Source organism: Gorilla gorilla, chromosome 18, assembly GCF_029281585.2.
Source record: "Gorilla gorilla gorilla isolate KB3781 chromosome 18, NHGRI_mGorGor1-v2.1_pri, whole genome shotgun sequence".
Classification (NCBI taxonomy): Eukaryota; Metazoa; Chordata; class Mammalia; order Primates; family Hominidae; genus Gorilla; species Gorilla gorilla.
The window spans coordinates 28054567-28075131 of record NC_073242.2 but is presented as its reverse complement, the minus strand read 5'-3'; the positions used below and the strand labels follow the sequence as shown (position 1 = coordinate 28075131).

The window sequence follows — 20565 nt, the reverse complement described above, 5'->3', positions numbered from 1 at the left end:
CCAAAGGCTCTTTTTTTTTTTTTTTGTCGTTTTTGTTGTTGTTGAGATGGAGTCTCGCTCTGTCGCCCGGGCTGGAGTGCAGTGGCGTGATCTTGGCTCACTGCAAGCTCCGTCTCCCGGGTTCACGCCGTTCTCCTGCCTCAGCCTCTTGAGTAGCTGGGACTACTGGCGCCTGCCGCCTTGCCTGGCTAATTTTTTTGTATTTTTTGTAGAGACGGGGTTTCACCATGTTAGCCAGGATGGTCTTGATCTCCTGACCTCATGATCCGCCCACCTTGGCCTCCCGAAGTGCTGGGATTACGGGCGTGAGCCACCGCGCCTGGCCTGGCCAAAGGCTCTTGAGCCAAACAGCCAAGTTGTGAATGCAAAGGAAAAGTTCTTGGAGGAGATTAAAATTTCTGCTTCAGTGAACACATGAGTGATGAGAAAGTAGAACAGCCTTGTTGATATGAGGAAAGTTTCAGTGGTTTGGATAGACCAAGCTAGCCACAACATTCCCTTAAGCCAAAGCCAAATCCAGATCAGGCCCTTCAATTCTGTGAAGGCTGAGAGAGGTGAGGAAGCTACAGAAGAAAAGTTGGAAGCTAACACAGGTTGGTTCATGAGGTTTAAGGAAAGAAGCCATCTCCAGGATGAAGCAGCAAGTGCTGATGGAGAAGCTGCAGCAAGTTCTCCAGAAGTTCTAGATCACTGCTGAAGGTGGCCATACTAAACAACAGATTTTCTGTGTAGATGAGACAGCTTTATACTGGAAGAAGGTGCCATCTGGGACTTGGATAGCTAGAGAGGAGGAGTCAGTGCCTGGCTTCAGAGGACAGGCCAACTCTCTTGTCAGGGGGCAACTGCAACTGGAGACTTCAGGTTGAAGCCAGTGCTCATGTATCATTCTGAAAATCCTAGGACCCTTAGGAATTATGCTGAATCTACTTTGCCTGTCTCTATAAATGGAACAACAAAGCCTGAATGACAGCACATCTGTTTACATCATGGTTTACTGAATATTTTAAGCTCATTATGGAGACCTGCTCAGAGAAAAAGATTCCTTTCAAAATCTGCTGATTGGCAATGCACCTGGTTACCTAAGGACTCAGATGGAGATGTTCAAAGATATTAGTTTCCATAGTTTCCATGGCTGCTCACACAGCATCCATTCTGTAGTTCTGTAGCCCATGGGTCAAGGGGTAATTTTGGCTTTCAAGTCTTATTGTTTCAGAAATACGTTTCATAAGACTATAGCTGCCATAGATGGTGGTTCCTCCAGTGGATCTGGGCAAATAAACTGAAAACCTTCTGGGAAGGATTCACCATTCTAGATGCCATTAAAGACATTCATGATTCACGGAAGCAGATCAAAATATCAGCCTTAATGGGAGTTTGGAAGAAGTTGGTTCCCAGCCTCATGGATGACTTTAAGGGGTTCAGGACTTCAGTAGAGAAAGTAACTGCAGATGTGGAAATAACAGGAGAACTAGAGGCGGAGTCTGAAGATGGGATGGAATTGCTGCAATCTCAGGATCAAGCTTGAACAGATGGGGACTTGCTTCTTGTAAATGACCAAAGAAAGTGGGTTTTTGAGGTGGAATCAACTGGTGAAGATGCTGTGAACATTGTTGAAATAACAGAGGATTAGAATAACACATAAACTCAGTTGATGAAGCAGCAGCAGGGTTTGAGAGGACTGACTCCAACTTTGAAAGAAGTTCTACTGTGGGCAAAATGCTATGAAACAGCACTGCATGCTCCAGAGAAATATTTCATGAAAGGAAGTCAATCGATGCAGCAAACTTCATTGTTGTCTTATTTTAAGTAATTGCCACAGCCACCCCAACTTTGAGCAACCACCACCCTGTTCAGTCAGCAGCAGTCACCTTCAAGGAAGACCCTTCACCAGCAAAAAGATTACCGCTCTGAAGGCTCAGATGATTGTTAGCATTTTTAGCAATAAACTACTTTTTAACTAAGATATGTACATTGTTTTCTTAGACATAATGCTATTGCACACTTTATAGACTATAGTGTAAACAAAACTTATATGCATTGGGAAACAAAAAAATTAGTGTGCCTTGCATTATTGCATAATTTGCTTTATTGTGGTGGTCTGGAGCTGAACCTGCAGTATCTCTGAGGTGTGCCTGTATATCCTTCCAGACTTTTTTCTCTTTTTATGTAATAAGTAATAACTAAGTTTGTAGATAGCTGGAGATATAGCTGCTTTTGCCTAACAGTATGCCTTCGTTTTCCTTTACATATGTACAGCAACTTCAGATTTTCAAAATGTCCAGTGTTTTTTTTTTTTTTGTGAGGATGTATAATAATTTTCCTATTGCTAGAAATGAGTTCCTTTTATGTCCATCTTACATATGCTAGTGGGCCTGTAGGATAGATTCCTGGAAGTGGAATTACTGAGTCAAAGGTTATATCCATGTTAAAACTGGACAGATTCTATTATGTTATCCTCCAAGTCTGCTATATTACTAGAGCATATATGTGTTTATTCTTTGAATTTTTTTTGTAGTTTTAGTCATACATAACATTTTATACATTTTTAAACAGTGTATTGTTTTAATAACAATGTGTTGCTTTCCATAAATTTATGTTGTATTTATAATTATAACTTTGAAAATAGTCTTATCCCATCAGGAATATGTTTCATTATTTTCATAGCCATTGCTGGACTTCTAGGCTGCCTCCCTTAAAAAATAAAAAATTATTATAAAGAATTCTGAAATGCACGCATTCATGAATGTAGCTTTACCCTTTTAGGTAATCTTCTTAGAGTAAGTGGTTATAGGTAATCTTAGAGTAAGGGTTAAAGGTTAGGAATATTTTGTGACTTTGGGAAATCATAGTAATTTTTTTCCCGAAGTAATTCTGCCTGTCTTGACTTTTTGGTGTGCTGTTTTTATCTTAGTCTTACCAGCATTAGGTCCCATCTGTAACACGTTTTTCTCCTTTGCTAATTTGAAAGCAACAGTGGTAATTGAACCAAGTATTTGATAGGCATGCTGAAGGGAAAGCAGTAGGAGAGACTGGCCTGAGTGTTAAGGCACAGAAGAGTGGGGGGCTCGGGGAGATCTTGGCTCTGCTGGAGCAATTAGTGAGGTGAAGAATTCTAGGACCTGGATGACATGCCAGGGAGTGTAATTTAATAGCTGATAGGGAGCCACTGCAGACTCTGAGCTGAGAAGTCCCTGAGTTCAAGGCTGCTGGTGACTGTGAAGGAGGAACGGGAGGAGGTGATAATGGCTGCGGCAGGAGCTGTGGACATGACAGAGAAGATGGGCTTCTCTTGTAGTCATCATAGGAAAAATTCTTGAGCTAGATAGGGCCTAGGTGGTGTAATTTGGAAACCAAGAATGACACATAGCTTGTGGCTGCCTCAGCAAAGTTCGAATCCCAGTCTTACAGGGATGTGGTGAGCTGACGTGCCCTCTTCCCTCTGCAGGTCCAAGACAAGCTGCTGCTATCTGCGTGCCACTTACTGGTCTCACTGGCCACCACCGTGCGGCCCGTCTTCCTGATCAGCATCCCTGCAGTGCAGAAAGTATTCAACAGAATCACTGATGCCTCTGCCCTGCGACTTGTCGATAAGGTGAGGCCCCAGAGCTCCCCCGGGGTCCCCAGGGCTGTGTGACTGAGACCCAAGGAAGCTGAGGAAGAAGAGTCTGGCCTTTGATTTTGTACTCAGAGCTTACAGGCTGTACCAGCATAGACGGATTTCTTATTGTGTGGCACTGACACAGACTCAGTGATTCTCATCGTGCCCATTCTAAGGCAGGCAGTCAGTGTGCTGATTCAGGCGTGGAAAAGCACCTCCCAGTGTGCAGAAAGGTTTTGCTGCTTTGCAGCCTGGTAATTTTGGCCAGTGTTGTGAGAATTCTCTTTGCGTTCTTTCTGATTCAAAGCAGTCTGGTTTTTGTTGTCACTGTTCTGTGTGTGTTCTTTGGGGCTGAGAAGTGCCAGGCAAGTGCATTTTCTTAGAATCCTCAAAGGAGGCTCAGGCTAGAAGTTTAAAAACCACCTAACAGGAGGGAGGGCAGGAAGGTTTGAAGAGGGTACCAGAGGGCACCAGGATGTGATTACAGGATGTGACCTGGTGCTAGGGGCATGGATTGTCACGGATTCTCCTGCAAGTCCTGCTCTAAGTAGCTTCTCAGAGGACTCAGAAGCCACCAGCTGAACAATGCCTGAGATTCAGTGTCTGCAGTGTGATTTTTCCCCTCTCTAATACTTCAAGTATCAGATTAGAGAGGAAACGAGAGGTAAGCTCTGGGTTATGCTAGACCTAGACATGGTGCTATTACTTCATTTCATCTTCCTCCCTAAGTTGCCTTCCAGTTGGACCAAAGGCCCTGCCCAGGTTATAAGAAACGAGCCTGGGGGCTAGTGTTCCAGGTGTGCAGCCAGCGGGTGCTGAAGGCTGTGTTGGGCATGCCGCTCCACGGTCTTTGGCTCTGACCTCTGATGGATGCCTTTGGGGTCTCTTGTAGGCCCAGGTGTTGGTGTGCCGAGCCCTCTCTAACATCTTGCTGCTTCCGTGGCCAAACCTTCCAGAGAATGAGCAGCAGTGGCCCGTGCGCTCCATCAACCACGCCAGCCTCATCTCTGCACTCTCCCGGGACTATCGCAACCTGAAGCCCAGTGCTGTTGCCCCACAGAGAAAGATGCCACTGGATGACAGTAAGTGACCCCTAGGCTAGGACAGCTGGGGAAGGAGGTAGGCAGGCATTGTTCTTTGTGGCAGATGAGATTTGCCCCGGAGGCTCCTGAGGTAAATTTTTTTTGTTCATAGTTCCACAGAGGCTGAGCAGGAAGTCACACTCAGGGGTGGGATCCTGCTACCTTTGGAATTCAGTTAAGACAGCAGCCAGACCTATTTGCAGAATCAAACTGTCCCTTCTCTTATTTAAAATGTAAAAAATGCTGGAGCCCTAAGAAAAAATGGAAGACACTGGTGATGGTGCCTTCTGTCTATAAAATACATCTTAAGATGGTTATTGACCTATTTCAGATGCTTGTGTAGGCAAACAAAGCAGTTCACCTCTACACGCTGGGAAAATGCGCTCAAGAACTGTTTTTCCAGATTGGTTTCAACCTTTTTCCAAATACAGATCTTCCAGTGGTTTTGAAAGAGCTTAGTTTCTTAAAAAATGGCACTTGAAGTTTGCTTGTTTATATTAAAGAAAGAGGGAAAAAAATGAATAAGGAAATATCTCTTTGAAATAACAAATAGTACCGAAATATTTTAAAAATACGATCTCCTTTCACAAAAAGAAAATAATAGAACATTATTAGATGGTGCCATTTATGGAATGTCAGCAAAAATGCTTTGTGAAATGTCAGAAATAGTAATAAATACTATACTCTTTAAAAAACACTACTTTTATAACTAGGAAGATTAACATATGTGCATTGTACAAATACATTAAAATAGAATAATAGAAAGAAGGAAAAAGTAACTCCTAAATCTGACCAGTTTTAATATTTTAGAAAGTAACCATTTTAACTATGCTTCTTTCTTACTTTCCCTTTTCTATTTTAAAATATGCTTCATGGTTACATAGCTGGATGAGAGTAGCTAACATATTGAGGGTATACTGTGTACTAGGCTCTTGCCTTGGTGATTTTATATCCATCGTCAAGTCTCTGGCTATGCCAGTATCAACTTTCAAAGTCTGGTGTTGGTCTCTTCCTGGTTCTAAGTATTTTTAAAAAATCAGTAATTCATTCAGTTCTTACATTAGCCTTATGAGTTCGGTACTGTTAGGATCTTGATTGATGATTAGCATGAGGAAGCTGAGGTCTAGAAGATTAAGGAACTTGCCCAGGGCTTGCATCCAGCTGTTGTGGAGTCATGCTTTATCACGTGTAATGGTCTCCTTTCCGCACTTTATCTTACATGGGAGTTATGTTGGTCTGCATGGGTGAGGATATGCTCAGTGGTAACAAACAACTCCAAAAGCGTAGTGGCTTAATACAAGAAGAAAAAGGATATGTTGTTTGTACTATATGTCCAGCTTGGGTCAGCAGAGTGGGGAGGTCACAAAGGGACCCAGGCTGTGGAAGGCTCCATTTCAGTGTGTTCACTCTGGAAGGGATTGTGGTGAATTGCGTAGTGGTTCTTAAAGGTCTTGCCTGAAACTAACACTACTTCCACCTCTTATTTCCTTGGCCAGAGCCAGCTACATGGCCTTGGCTTAACTCAGAGGGCAGGGAAGTGTGATGCCACTGTGTGCTGAAAGGGTTTGCGGTGTAGTATGTGAATGACGTCTTCAGTATGCTGACTGTGTGCAGGCACTGGGTTGAGCACTTTGTATACGTTATTTCATGTAACTTCCTGTGTAACCCTGTAACCCTGTGAGGTATGTCTTATCCTCATTCCACAGTGTTGAAATGAAGGTTGGAAAGTTTCATTTTTCTTATCTCAACTTTATACTTTGAAAAAAAAATTCCAAACCTACAGACTAGCCAAAGGAATAAGAAAATGAACAACTGCATCTCTCTCACCCAGATTCACTAATTGTGAATGTTTTGCCACATTTGTGCTTTTTTCTGCAACACACTTTTTCTTAAAAGCCAGCTGTTTTAAGTTGCAGATAATTGACACTTCATCTCTGACTACTTAACCTTTGTATCTATATAGAACAAGATATTAAACATTGGTACAATAATGTTATTTAAAATGTAGCCACATTAACACTTTCCCCAGTTGTTACCAAATTGTTCTTTTTTGCTTTTAAAAAATCCAGGATGTAATCTAGGATAGTTTTATTGTGTTTGGTTGTTATATCTCTTTAGTCTCCTTTGATCCAGAAGAGCATGCCCAGTTTTTGTCTTTTGTGACATTGGCATTTTTGAAGCGTCCAGGCCTGTTTTCTTGTCATATGTCTCCTAGTCTTGTTTTGCCTGATTGTTTCCATAGGTTGTGGTGTAGTGGTGCATGTTCGTGTTCGCATTTCCTCTTGCATTGCTTCTGTTTGTCCCATCCTTGGTGATGCTCAGTATGGATGCCTGTTGGGAGTAGGGCCTGCCAGTCTGTCCATTGGGAAGGTGCTTGGCAGGTGTAATTGCTCAGGACTGTAGAGAAAGTGGGCGAGGTCAAGAGTTGGACTTGGGTCTGAATGGCTCCAGCTCCTGTGTTCTGCACCACTTTGCTGCATTGCCTCTTTCTTCTTGAAAACAAAAAAAAAAAAAAAAAAGAAAAGAAAAAAGGTTTTAATGGTTTTATAATGTCCTGTCTCATGGAAGTATAACAGTTACCCACCCCATTCTCCTATTATTATATACTTATGGTGCTTTCAATTTTTGACTTGTATATTTTTTTAAATACATCTTTTGTCCTCGTTTGAATTTCCTTAAATGCCAGAGGTCAGATTTTGGTCTCTTGACTGTTGGTTTTTTGCTCTAAACTGCTTCCCCTGTTGCCTGTGCGTTCTTGAGGAAGTGGCTGCCCTGAGTGCAGTTTCCTAGCTGAGTAGAAGTCCATGTGCTTGTAGTTGTGGACGGCTCCCTGCTCAGCAGTGTGGGTGAGCCTTTCCTTTACTCTCCAGTGTCACTGTGACTGGGGGACCAGGACCAGGCCTGTGGCGAGAAGCGTCTTCCTTCATCCTCAGCCCTGTGAGTGGGGCGATGCTCTCTATCCACGTTTTCAGATGAGGGGCAGCAGAGCCAGGCCTGCCTCCATCCGCCTCCTGAGCATGTCTTCTTTCTGCCGTACCCCTTCCTCAAAGCTGCGGCAGTCCCACAGAGGCTGCTGAGCACTGGGGTTCGGGGGACCCAGAGACTGCTGCCAAGTGGGAGGCAGCTCTCAGCCCAGCTCTGGCTCAGCCTCTGGTGGTCGCCAGGGTTGAGTCTGCTAGGCTCAGGCTGAGCCATGGGCGTCACTTTGGGGAGGCTGGTGGGAAACTCTGCATCTTAAGAGGGTGACTCCACTCGCGCTGGGAACAATGGCAGCATCTCCGTCCTGGACCTTCTTAGATGGCTGGCACACTGCTAGCATCGTTCAGGACCTTGTCTCTAATCCCCACTGCAGCACTGCCAGAGTGGGGTTGTCGGCTCTCCCAGACGGATGAGGGTCCTGCCCATGGCACATAGCCTTCAGATGGTCACCTGTGGTTCATAGCCAGGGCTCTCTGACCTCTGCCTGTTTGCGGCCCACTACATCTGTTTTCCCTGCGTGCCATATGGAGTCAAAAGTCATCTCAGGGTTAGCATTATGTATTGTCAATAACATAATAACAGTAATTATATGCCTTATCAAGCTACAGGGCTAATAGGCCAAAGATGGATCAGGCAGGTTGTTCTTGCAGCCAGCACCATTACATGTGCATGGCAGGTGTTTGCGGGATTACTGGGCTGGAGTAGCATCCCACTGAGTGACAAGGTTTGAGCTGCATGTGTCCGTTCTGGCCTGTGACCTTATGACACTCATTTTCTCACCAGTCTATTCACCATCTTTTAGATTTGATTAAATCCAAGGCACCCAACCTGGGGGTACATTTATTTATCTTTTTTCTTCTGTGGACTTGTTGCCAATGGCCAGAGGCAAAACAGAGGCAAAAACCTGAGCAAGCAGGCAGGCAGGCATCTTCTCCCCAACACACATTCCAGGCTTCTGGAGTCCTGGCAGTAATAATAGTAAAAACAAAAACTAAAACATAAAGAGAGGAGAATTTATATTGTAATCAAGAGACTGTTCCTTTAGTGAGACTCGTGTGATCATCTTCTTGGTACCTTTGCAAGTTTCCTCCCTCTCCCTTGTGTCTCGTCTTACCATGCTTTCTCCCCAGACAGCTTATAACCTGAAACTCATCTTGATTTGCAGCCAAACTGATTATCCACCAGACACTCAGCGTCTTAGAAGATATTGTGGAGAATATCTCGGGGGAGTCCACCAAGTCTCGACAGATTTGCTACCAGTCGCTGCAGGAATCTGTTCAGGTCTCCCTGGCCCTCTTTCCAGCTTTTATCCATCAGTCAGGTAGGAGCTGGCCCAGAGGCCCCACTGGTGGGTGGTGCTAACAAGGGCCAGAATACCCACTTAGATCTGTAGAGCACACTGAGTCGGTGCAGTACAGGCCTTGACTTGTTCCGTGCAACGAAACCCGGTACTGAGGGGAAAGGGCAGTGATGTTTATTTGTGGAGTCTAGGGCCAAGGCCCTTTGGAAAAGTGAGCAGAGCTCTCCATATGGGCCTTGGCACCTATAAGAGAAGGCAAGAGAGCTTTTTTGGCTTAGTTCTCCTTATTTTGTGGCAAGGTGCATTTGCCGAGATTGTTCCCCTCACCCTTGTCTGTCACTGTCAGTGATAGAGGGCCTCTCTAGCTCTGTGGATGTTACTTGCCTAGCTCTCATGACAGCATTATAGTAGTCTTGTCAGTTTTACAAGAGAAATATCAGACACTTCTTAGCAAATATTCATTGCCTCTTGCAAGCAGATTGCGTGCAGTTAGGGCTGAAACACACTACACAAGATGATTGTTGAGATCTGGAAGTGAAACTGCCCTATATGTAACCAGTATTTTCTGCAATTAATCCATTTAATGGACCAGGGCCATGCAACCTAAATACACCTTCATTATCCACTTTCAACCACTTAACCCCTGACCCAGCTGCAGGGATTATTAGTCATAGGGGGAAATGGCTTAAGCACTCAGGTGTTGACCCAGTTGGCATTCATCAGTGTGGGCACAAAGTGATCCCTCTCCAGTGAAACTCTGACCATCACTGGATGTCGGGCAATGAGGGAGGGTTCGAGATGACTTTCATTTCCTGTAGTGAGCCACCAGGTGGAGGTTCCCTATACCAGAACTATTTTCTCAGCATGTCCCTAATCGTTTTCCACTTTCCATCATTGGCCCTGATGGTGTTGGGGAAATGTTTCCAGCAGGAAGCTGTAGAGAAAGCTGATAGTGCAGATTTCAGGAGCAGGTTGATGAAGCCCAGGGTTCTGGTTCTCACTGTGTGCAAGCCTCTGACGGTATCTCTGCCCCTTTCCTCAGATGTGACTGATGAGATGCTGAGCTTCTTCCTCACTCTGTTTCGAGGCCTTAGAGTACAGATGGGTGTGCCTTTCACTGAGCAAATCATACAGACTTTCCTCAACATGTTTACCAGGTAAGCACAGACCCACTATCTATAGTTTTCAGATTCAAGGGAGAAGTAGTGGGTCTGGCGACAAAGTGTGGCTTTTTGCTCCTGTTCTGCACTTGCCACAGCATGGGTTTTCATCATGCTGGCCCCCAGAGAAACATGTGGTTGCTCACTGTGTGGCTTTCTCCTCTGTAGAGAGCAGTTAGCCGAGAGCATCCTCCACGAGGGCAGCACAGGCTGCCGGGTGGTGGAGAAGTTTCTGAAGATCCTGCAGGTGGTGGTCCAGGAGCCAGGCCAGGTGTTCAAGCCCTTCCTCCCCAGCATCATCGCCCTGTGCATGGAGCAAGTGTATCCCATCATTGCTGAGGTAGGGGCTCAGACGGTCCCCTGTGCAGCCCCCCCATCTCCAGATTGGGAAGGGAATGAGATTTCGCAGAAAATGTATTGTGTTTTAAAGTTCATTTAAAGTTAGTTTAAAGTTAGTTTAATATGCTTGTAAAGTAGTTTCTCCCAAGGAAGAAGGCCTTTAGTGTGGTACAGTGTTTTTATATTGATCGAGTTCATTGGAGCTAGTCTAGTGTAAGCATGGCAGTTATTCCACAGGGTCAGTTGCTAAGATCAGTCTCCTGCGGCAAATTTTATACCTTTAAGAGACTCTGGTTTTCTATAGCGAACATTCTAACATACGTACTTTCCTATTAGAAACATTCATGGTCTCGAGGATACAAGGCAAATTCTTGAAACCATTCAAACAAACCTTTCAGTGTTACAGGAAAGCCCTTTGTCCTTCTTAGAAAATAGGCAGGCACTCAGCATAATAAGACCCGGAATAAGTATAGATTTAATTTCAGTTTTTTTGGTAATAGTCATATAAATAAGAGTTAATCTTTAACTGTCTGAACTGAGACTGGGACAGGTCTGGTTGCTGTGCATTATGAAATGCACTGGGCCTGTGAGGCTTCTTCTGTGGATGCTTGTGGCCCCTGGTGTCTATTTAATTTTAATCAAGGCTGAACTGAATATATGTGGGCCTTCTAATTTTGAATTCTGCAGAGACATTTGGAATAAGGGATTGGGGGAGTTGGAGTCAATGAGAAAACACTGCTGAGCCTGACCCTTCTCCTCTAACTCCTCTCAGAATCCTGGCTACTGGGAAAGACGAGACTGGCCCAGAGAGCCTGGCTCCCAAGTGTTCTTTAAACCCTCCCCTTCTGGGGAGCAGAATCGCTTTAAGGCGTTGGGTCTGTCTTTAGCCTCCGTGGTTGTGTAAGACCAACAGGTTAGTGGGACAGCATTTTTTATCCTGGGAAAAGGAACAAGCAAGAAGATCTGACAGGTCGAATAGAACAGAAAATCCATACTCCTAATTGTTCATCCACTTGGTAGCTTTTTTGTAGTGTAAAAGCTGAGTGCTCATCAGAAAAAGGGGCCCTTGGCACTGACCCGTGCGTTCTCTCTCAAATGTGGGCCATGTCTCTCCTGAAGAACTAGCGGTGTGAACCGCCAACTCCAGGGGCTAGATGTCTTTTGCACAGGCAGTGACAGGACTCCAGGGGCTGGATGTCTTTTGTGCAGGTAGTGACAGGCATGTGGATGGAGTGTTGACACTCAGCTTGCTGTCACGAGGCGTCTCCTAGGCATCTTTGCTGCCCTGGGCCCAGGCTGGAGCAGCTCCGCAAGCTGCAGGTCTGAGCGTCTGTGTGTCTTTGCAGCGTCCCTCCCCTGATGTGAAGGCCGAGCTGTTTGAGCTCCTTTTCCGGACGCTCCATCACAACTGGAGGTACTTCTTCAAGTCCACCGTGCTGGCCAGTGTCCAGAGGGGGATCGCTGAGGAGCAGATGGAGAATGAGCCCCAGTTCAGTGCCATCATGCAGGTAACGTGGGGGCGGGGCTGCTGCCAGGTGACTTCCTCTAACGTGACCACTGCAGCGAGTCCTGTCTTTGAAGCCCCACAGTCTCGGATCTGAAGCTCAGTTCTGCCTGTTAGTATTGATGAAGTTAATTAATTTCTTGGAGCCTCAGTTTCTTCATCTGCAAAGTGGAGCTAATGTTGCCTGGGTCACAGGTTTGTTGTGAGGTTAAATGAGATGACATACACAAAGTGCATGACACTTGGAGATGCTTGATAAACGTCAGTTCCGCTGACCTCATAGTGCTGTTTCCCCAAGTGTAAAGAGCCTGCCTATGCCAGAGTCACCGAGGGCCTTCTTAGCGGGGAGCTGCCTGAATATGAGTCTCCGCAGGAGGGCCCCAGACCTGCACTGTGATTCTGACTCTGACCGTACTGGGAGAAACACTGCCCTGGGAGGGAGCATTCGCTTTCAGGGCAGATGCAGCTGTTCATTGGAGAGAGTGCACTGTCTGGGGGCTAAATACCCCCCCTTGCTGTGGAAGACTGGGACGGCATCCCCTCGCCCAGACAGCCAGCCTGCTCTGTGGCTGTGTCAGGCACGCTCCCAGGGTCTGCACTCAAGTGTCTGACGTTCTCATCTGAGTCTAGCTAGGGGAGTCTCTTTTGGTTTTTTCAGTGCATGCTTTTCCTCATGGGGAAGCAAGAAGGATTCCACCCTCCCTCCAGCTCCCTACTAGCACACAGCATGCACACAGGCATGCACGTGCGCATGCGCGCGCGCACACACACACATACTCACTGACTCTTGTGTGGCAGTTCTTTTCAGGCACGTGCCCTTGCCCTGGCCTTCCCATCCCTGGCACCCAGCGAGGCCTCAGGTCTACAGTACTCAAGTGTTTGCGCCTCCCCTGCCTTTCTCTTGAACCCTGTCCTTGCCTGGAAGACTTCTTTGGCACGCTGGTGCCTGGTCCCCGCTGAGGGCTGGTGAAAGGCACTTTGGAGAATAGTTTCACAGTTTGGCAGTTTCTTTTAAAGTTAAATGTGTAGTTACTGTATGACCTAGCAGTCTCACTTCTAAGTATTTTACCCAAGATAAATGAAAGCATATGTTCACACAACCTGTACACTGATGTCTATAGAAGCTGTTTCATAATTGCCAAAAGCTGGAAACACTTTGAGTATCCAGCAGCTGAATGGATGAACAGACTCGTGCATGCCTCTAAGGGACTGGCACTCGGCAATAAGCAAGCATGGATTCTTGGTACAATCAGCAGCATAGATGAGTTTCACATGCATTCTGTCAGGTGAAAGAAGTTAGATGCCAAAGGCTACGCATGGTAGGATCCCATGCCATTCTATGACATTCTGGAAAAGGCAGAACCACAGGGACAGATAATGAGCAGTGGTTGCCTTAGGGGTGAGGGTGTGAGGGGACGTTCCAGGTGATGGAAGTGTCCTGTCTTGGTTGTGATGGTGGTGGTACAAATCCACAGGTAGGTCAGAATTCATAGAAAGATAAACCTCAAAAGTTTACTCTGTTATACTTCCATGAACCTAACTTTAAACAGTAAATAAGTGGAAACTATTGGTCATCATGGAGATCTCATCCCTGCTGCAGGGATTACAAGGTCCTCCTCTGGTAGCTTAGGGGCCCAGGGACAGAATGACAAAGCAGTCACCACTTGTTTTGTAGGGGGGTCCTGCAGACCACCGGCCTCCCCCACTGCCCCCATGGTCACTTTCTATTCTTTCTGTTGGAGCAGGGCACTTTGTGTTGGTGTGCGGGGTGTTTCTTTTTGCCCCTGAACTAGTAATTTTTTTCTTTTTTTTTTTTTTTTTTGAGATAAGTCTTGCTCTGTGGCTTAGGCTGGAGTGCAGTGAGTGGTAGGATCTCAGCTTACTGCAATCTCTGCCTCCTGGATTGAAGTGATTCTCCTGCCTCAGCCTCCCGAGTAGCTGTGATTGCAGCCGTCCGCCACCATGCCTGGCTAATTTTTGTATTTTTAGTAGAGATGGGGTTTTACCGTGTTGGCCAGGCTGGTCTTGAACTCCCACCCTTCAGTGATCCGCCCACCTCGGCTTCCCAAAGTGCTGGGATTACAGGACTGAGCTTCTGTGCCTGGACTGAACTAGTAACTTTTACACCCAGGAATTCCAAAGCAGTTTAAAAATACTTTGCTTAGCCCCCAGGCAGAGGCTTAACCTCCAGGTGGAGGCTCCATGAAGGAGCCTGTAGGGCTTGTGGCTTTTGAGACAGGGGATGCAAGGAGAAGGAGGGCAAGGGAGGGAATTGCTTGGCTTGAGCAGGAGCAGGCAGGCAGGCTTTGGTGTCTGCCAGGATTGCTCAGGGATTTGACTAGAGGTGTGAGCTTCTTGCTTCAAAGCCAGGTCCTGTGATGGGTTTCTAGAGGTTCGTTAAAAAAGGTATATATGAGACCATAATAAGAAGCAAGGCCCGGTGGGGAAAACATGAACTCTGAGACTTAGGAGGAGTGTCGTAGAGGTCTGAGCTGGTGGGCCAGAAGCATCAAGACAATGGGTACCCTGGCCCTGGCACTTGTTCTTCTGACATGGGGTAGATGCTCCAGAAGTGCTTGGTCTTGCAGTTTATAAAATGGTGGTCTCATTTCCTAGGCTTTCGGACAGTCCTTTCTCCAGCCCGACATCCACCTTTTTAAACAAAATCTCTTCTACTTGGAGACTCTCAACACCAAGCAGAAGCTGTACCACAAGGTAAGTGCCCCAGCTCTTGGAAATATTCTTCCATCAGGGGCATTGTGGCCTGTGTCCCACCCTCAGGTAATTACTGGAGAGTGTGACGGAAAGTGGATGGGACCCGGGACAGGCCCCTGGGGGCTGGCTGCTGCTCACCTGGTCTCTCTGCCTGCAGAAGATCTTCCGGACTGCCATGCTGTTCCAGTTTGTGAACGTGCTGCTCCAGGTCCTGGTCCACAAGTCCCATGATCTTCTGCAGGAGGAGATTGGCATCGCCATCTACAACATGGCCTCAGTCGACTTTGATGGCTTCTTTGCCGCCTTCCTCCCAGAGTTCCTGACCAGCTGTGATGGTGTGGATGCCAACCAGAAAAGTGTGCTGGGGCGGAATTTCAAGATGGATCGGGTGAGGAGAGAAAGAGGCCGGGCTAAGAGGAGGGCAGAGTGGGCACGCAAGCCTGGCACCTGTGCAGCAAGGAGGGGGCACATTGAGGCCTCTGGGCGTGATCTGTGCCCACCCTGCAGCTTGGCGGCAGCTCACGAGATGCCTGCTGACCCGGTGCTGTAGCCTGATTGAGGGGCACAGCCTTTTCCCCAGTCTTGGTGTCTGTAGCATGTATGTTCTTAGTCTCAGCCATGGAGGTCCCGAGTTCCTGGCTCTGCAGCCCCTCCATTTGTCTTGGCATCTTTGTTCATACCCAGGACCCTGCCGTTCTCCCTCCTGGGTGACGAGCCCTGGTGGGGCCAGCATTGGAGTGTGCCCAGGCTTGCATTCAGGCTGAGATGGTTGGTGCTTGGGAGCTGCACTTCTGGGTCCCCAGGGTTAGAGGTGGGACCCAGGTTCCTCGGCTGTCTTGGGCTCTTTCCAGACCGGCCCCAGCTCAGCTTGGGCTGAGTTGCTGCCAGGTCCTGGGAGGAGCCCTCCTAGTACTCACCCTCTTGTCCCACTGCTGCCACCTGTGCAGGGACTGTCAGGTGGGCTGTCCCCACCCGTGCAGCACCTCAGTGGGAGCTGGGTGCTGCTGGCTCTTGGTGTCCATGAGGCCATCTTGTTGGAGCCTGACAGTGCCTGGGACCTCCTTCCCCATGGGGCTCACTCACCTGTTCTCTTCTTCCTGTGTCAGGTGACCAGGCCTCTCTCTTGCCTGATAGGAACTTCTGGGAACTTTTCCTTGTACCATTTTATACTTGATGAAATTAGGAAAAGAAATCGCTTTCTCCCTGGTCCTCTTGGGGTTCTTGACCTGAGTCCTCTGTGAAGCAGCTTGTCCACGGCTCCACCGTAGTGCTCAGATGCACACTCTCACTGGTGGAAACCTGGCCGCCTGCTTTCCTCATTTGCCACGTGTGGCAGGGAAGCTTTTGCTTAGACTCATCCTGTTCTCCTTTGTCTTGGGGTCTTCCTTTTCTTGGGACTTGTTCTCTCCTAAGCCTCTTCCAGTTCACTTCAGCCCCTGGATATGTTTTTTCCTTTTTCTAGAGGCCAGATCCTAATACTTAATGATCAGCTTCTAACGACATCAATATCAGTCAACTTTTTGATTTAAAGCCGTGGTTTCAAAATCTAGTTATAGGCCAGGCACGGTGTCTCACACCTGTAATCTCAGCACTTTGGGAGGCCAAGGCGGGCGGATCACTTGAGGTTAGGGGGTTTGAGACCAGCCTGGCCAACATGGCGAAACCCTGTCTCTACTAAAAATAAAAAAAATTAGTCAGGTGTGGTGGCACACGCCTGTAATCCCAGCTGCTCGGGAGGCTGAGGCACAAGAATCTCTTGAACCTGGGAGGCAGAGGTTGCAGTGAGCGGAGGTTGTGCCACTGCACTCCAGCCTGGGCGGCAGAGTGGGACTTTGTCTCAAAAAAAAAAATCTAGTTATATCAGAAGCACCTGGGGTACTTATTAAAAATGGAGAAACAGACTTCTGTGTTCTACCCAGGAAATTCTGGTTTGGCGTTTGGGAGCCACTGATTTAAAAGACATCCCTTAGTTGGTTTTTTGAGGGTAAAATAAAAGAATAACCACCTTCCATTCAGTCACGCACTGTGTGTTTGAAGCCAGCTGCTTCTCAAGCCCCGGGCCAGGAACTGGGGCACCAGTCCCAGCCTTCACCAAGTCTTTCATGGTAGACAGGCCAATACAGCGCTCTCTGTGGACCACACAGTGCCAAGCATGTGACATGTCTTGGCTCGAGTAAGCCTTCTAACAAGCCTCTGAAGTGTGGGTCCTGTTACTCCCCCATTTCACAGATGGTGGGGGCTCAGAAGGTGAGCAGTTCACAGAACTTGGAAGTGGTAGAGCTGCAAAGCAGGAGGCAGACCTGGGTGTTCTGGCCCCAGAGCCTGCACACACTCCCCAGAAGCAGATTGTTCAGGACAGAGGCGCTGACCTGGCTGCTGGGGCCGGGAAATAGGAGGCATCTGTGCAGACTTTGGGAAGAGGCAGGCTTTGAATGGAGTTCTGGAAGAGGAATAGTGGTTGGGCAGGAAAATGAACTTGGTCCTGCTCATGGCTCTGCTGGGGCTTGCTGGGCCTGTTTGAGTCCTCACCGGGACCTACACTGAAAAAAAAAGCAGGGTCTCACCGTGTGCATGATGGCGGAGGTCAGGGCCTCACTTCTGGCCCAGGGCCTTCCATGGCCCACGCTGCGCCCAGTGGGACAGGCCTTGGGACTGTGTTTGCTGCTGCTCGGGTGGCTCTCGAGTGGCAGGGGCGGCCTGGAGCCCCGTGGGTAAGGGTTCTGCAGACATTGCTCGGTGTGCGCGTCACCTCAAGGGGCCACGGTGAAGAAGAGGGCTGTCACCACAGCCATGTCTGCATTTGAGGGGCCGGACTCAGGAGCAAGTGTGCTGGTCCCTTCAGTGTGAGCTGGGGCCAGCTTCTTCATGGTGCAGCGCTTTGGTCTTTCTGTCCTTAGACTAGTGGTTCTGGTAGGGCTTGGTGGCAGCCTTGTGGTGAGGACTCAGTGAGTTGATGTCTGTATGTTGATTGCAGCAGTGTCTGGCACCCGAGAGGCCCTAGGGACGTATTCCTCTTGTTGTTTTTCTCCCACAGCGCCTGGCACAGAGCCTCTGTGACATGCAGTGCAACAGTGAATAGAAGTTTTGAGTTTTAGAAAGTGCTCCCCTATCTTCAGTGCACACTCTGGGATGGAAGTAGCTGTTGGGGTCTGGTGGGTGGGTGACCTGGTGTGTTGTCGGCTGCAGCTATGCCCCTGCCTTCCAGGACCTGCCCTCATTCACCCAGAATGTGCACAGGCTGGTCAACGACCTGCGCTACTACAGACTCTGCAACGACAGCCTGCCCCCTGGCACTGTGAAGCTCTAGGCCTGCTACTGCCTGGGGACACGGACTTCTGCTGCTGCCACCTGCGCCAGCCCTACCTTCCACCACAGATGTCTCCCAGATGGGCCTCGGTCACACTCCTTGGCTTCTCCCACCGCAAGCAACGCTGCCTGCCTCTGCCGCTCCTCCACATCTTGCCGCTGCCCAGCAGAGCTGGCTTCTGGGTCCACCTGAGCACTGGACGGTGCTCCCAGGGCGTTGGAGCAGGCGGAGGGGTGTGTGGCCAGGTACTAGGAGGCACCAGGAAATCCCGCGGGGTGGCCCATGCAGACCAGGCGCATGTGGCTCATGGGGCAGAATTGCCAAGGACAGCTCACGACAGTGCCACCTTCTCACCATTCCAGCCAAGGAGAGATGTGACGTTGGAACTGCTCTGGCACTTCTGTCAAACCTCCCCCGCCCCAATTGCCTTGAGATCTCTGCTCTTTGTCAGAGATTTGCAAAGACTCACGTTTTTGTTGTTTTCTCATCATTCCATTGTGATACTAAGAAACTAAGAAGCTTAATGAAAAGAAATAAAATGCCTATGTTGTTGTTCTAGAAACCCTGGCTGGGGAGCTGCTTGCTACTCACAGCCTCCTTGAGGCCGGGTTCCCAGCAAGGTGCATCCTGATGGGAATGTGGGCAGTGCGGCTTGGAGTGGTCTGGCTCCTGGCGTCTCCCACCTTCTAATGGCATCTCCCTGACTGCTCTTACTCAGCGAGGGGAGGGGGTCTCACTGACAGTTGGCCAGATGATGGAGGGAGGCTGCAGTCTGGGAGGGGGTCTCACTGACGGTTGGCCTGGTGCTGGTGGAGGCTGGAGGCTGGGAGGGGGTGTTGCTGATGGTTCGCCTGGTGGTGGAGGGAGGCTGGAGTCCAGGCTGCCTGACTCCTGTGGCCCCTGTGGCACCCACTCCCCCTGCCCCCCAGGGTGGGAAGTGTGGGCTCCGCCTCCCCCACCCCCTAGGAAATAGATTCCTTCCCACAATGTGCAGCAGGACCTGGCCCTCCGTGGCCTGAAGTCTCGCTGGAGGACAGGGAGGTGGGGTCTCATGATGGATTGGCTGGGTGAGAATAGAGGTTGGAGAGGGAGGGAGGGTGTGACTCTGTGAGGGTGAGGATGGGTGGGACTCGGGGCTCTATGATGTGTCTGAGAGCTGGGGCTTTGCCCAGACGTTCATGTGTGGAAGTGGCATTTGTCATCGAATTGTCCAGAATCAGGAGCCAGCACCTCCTCCTGCGCTAAGTATCATGATGACTGGGCAGGCCCAAATCGGGTGGTTGCTGATGTGGACTACAGCGCCTGGCAGGGAGAGATTGGCTCACCTGGACGTGAGGGCAGGCGTTGACTGGCTTGTTGCCAGGCCTGGGGAAGTGGGGAGCTGTGGGTTGATGTCTGTTTCTGAGACTTCCATAGGAATCACCTGGGCAGGGGCTGGGCCGGGGTGAGCAGGGCGTGCATGATGTGTGCTTGTGTGGCAGGCCCTCGTCCATGTCAATCACAGCCTCCCGACTGCAGCGAGCTCTGCTCCAGCGTTCAGAAAGGAGAGAATAGAAATGCCGATGGCTCTTCTGCAGAAAGGAATTAGCATCCAATTATGCCTGGGCTATATATACCACCTCACCTGCCTGCTAGGGAAGGCCAGGAGTGCTGTCTGTGCCTGAGACTGTGAAAGGGCCTTTTCCTTTGGAGATGGAGGGGTTGAAGGGATAGGATTTGTTGCCTGTGAACCCCACCCTTGGACAGAAGAACACAGGTAGGACTTAGGAGCGCAGAGGAAAGGCCAATGGGGAGTAAGCTGGGCTGGGATGGAGTATTTTTTTTTTTTTTTTTTTTGAGACAGAGTCTCGCTCTGTCACCAGGCTGGAGCGCGGTGGCGCTGCAACCTCCGCCTCCCGGGTTCAAGTGATCTCCCACCTCAGCCTCCCGAGTAGTTACAGGCGTGCGCCATCACGCCCAGCTAATTTTTGTATTTTTAGTAGAGATGGGATTTCACCATGTTGGCCAGGATGGTCTGAATCTCTACCTTCCACCGTAGATGTCTCCCAGATGGACCTCGTGATCCGCCCGCCTCGGCCTCCCAAAGTGCTGGGATTACAGATGTGAGCCACCGCACCTGGCCTTTTTTTTTTTAAGAGACAAGGTCTCACTCTGTCACCCAGGCTGGAGTGCAGTGATGCAGTCATGGCTCACTGCAGTCTTGACTTACAGCTTTTAGTGATCCTCCCACCTCAGCCTCTCGAGTAGCTGGGACTACAGATGCGCATCACCATGCCTGGCTAGTTCTGTTTATTTTTTGTAGAGATGGGGTCTCACTGTGTTGCCCAGGCTGGTCTCAAACTCCTGGGCTCAAGCGATCCAAAGTGCTGAGACTACAGGCTTTTGAGACGCCATGGCTGGTCAAATGGAGGATGTTCTTACCAGGACTGATAGCATGGCCCAGGGGTGTGGGTTGTAGTGAGCCCTAATTCTTAGAGGTGTGCAAGCTGGTCTTTGACCTGACCTAATTCTTAAAGTTTTTATTTATTTGTTTATTTTTTTGAGACAGAGTCTTGGCCTGTGGCCCAGGCTGGAGTGCAGT

General features: G+C 48.7%; 1 protein-coding gene across 4 annotated transcripts in view; it reads left to right on the top strand.

Annotated features, from left to right (window-relative positions):
* The window catches only part of XPO6 (exportin 6), a 114198-nt gene extending 95652 nt beyond the window's left edge, over positions 1-18546 (top strand). For all 4 annotated transcript variants that reach the window (XM_019012287.4, XM_019012288.4, XM_063700071.1 and 1 more), the window contains 9 exons: positions 3446-3592; positions 4491-4680; positions 8825-8980; positions 10002-10116; positions 10288-10459; positions 11805-11966; positions 14579-14677; positions 14835-15065; positions 17883-18546. In XM_019012287.4, coding sequence (XP_018867832.2) covers positions 3446-3592; positions 4491-4680; positions 8825-8980; positions 10002-10116; positions 10288-10459; positions 11805-11966; positions 14579-14677; positions 14835-15065; positions 17883-17984 — 1374 coding nt within the window. In that variant the 3' untranslated portion in view covers positions 17985-18546. The remainder of the gene's footprint in view (positions 1-3445; positions 3593-4490; positions 4681-8824; positions 8981-10001; positions 10117-10287; positions 10460-11804; positions 11967-14578; positions 14678-14834; positions 15066-17882) is intronic.
* Positions 18547-20565: the final 2019 nt, after the last annotated feature.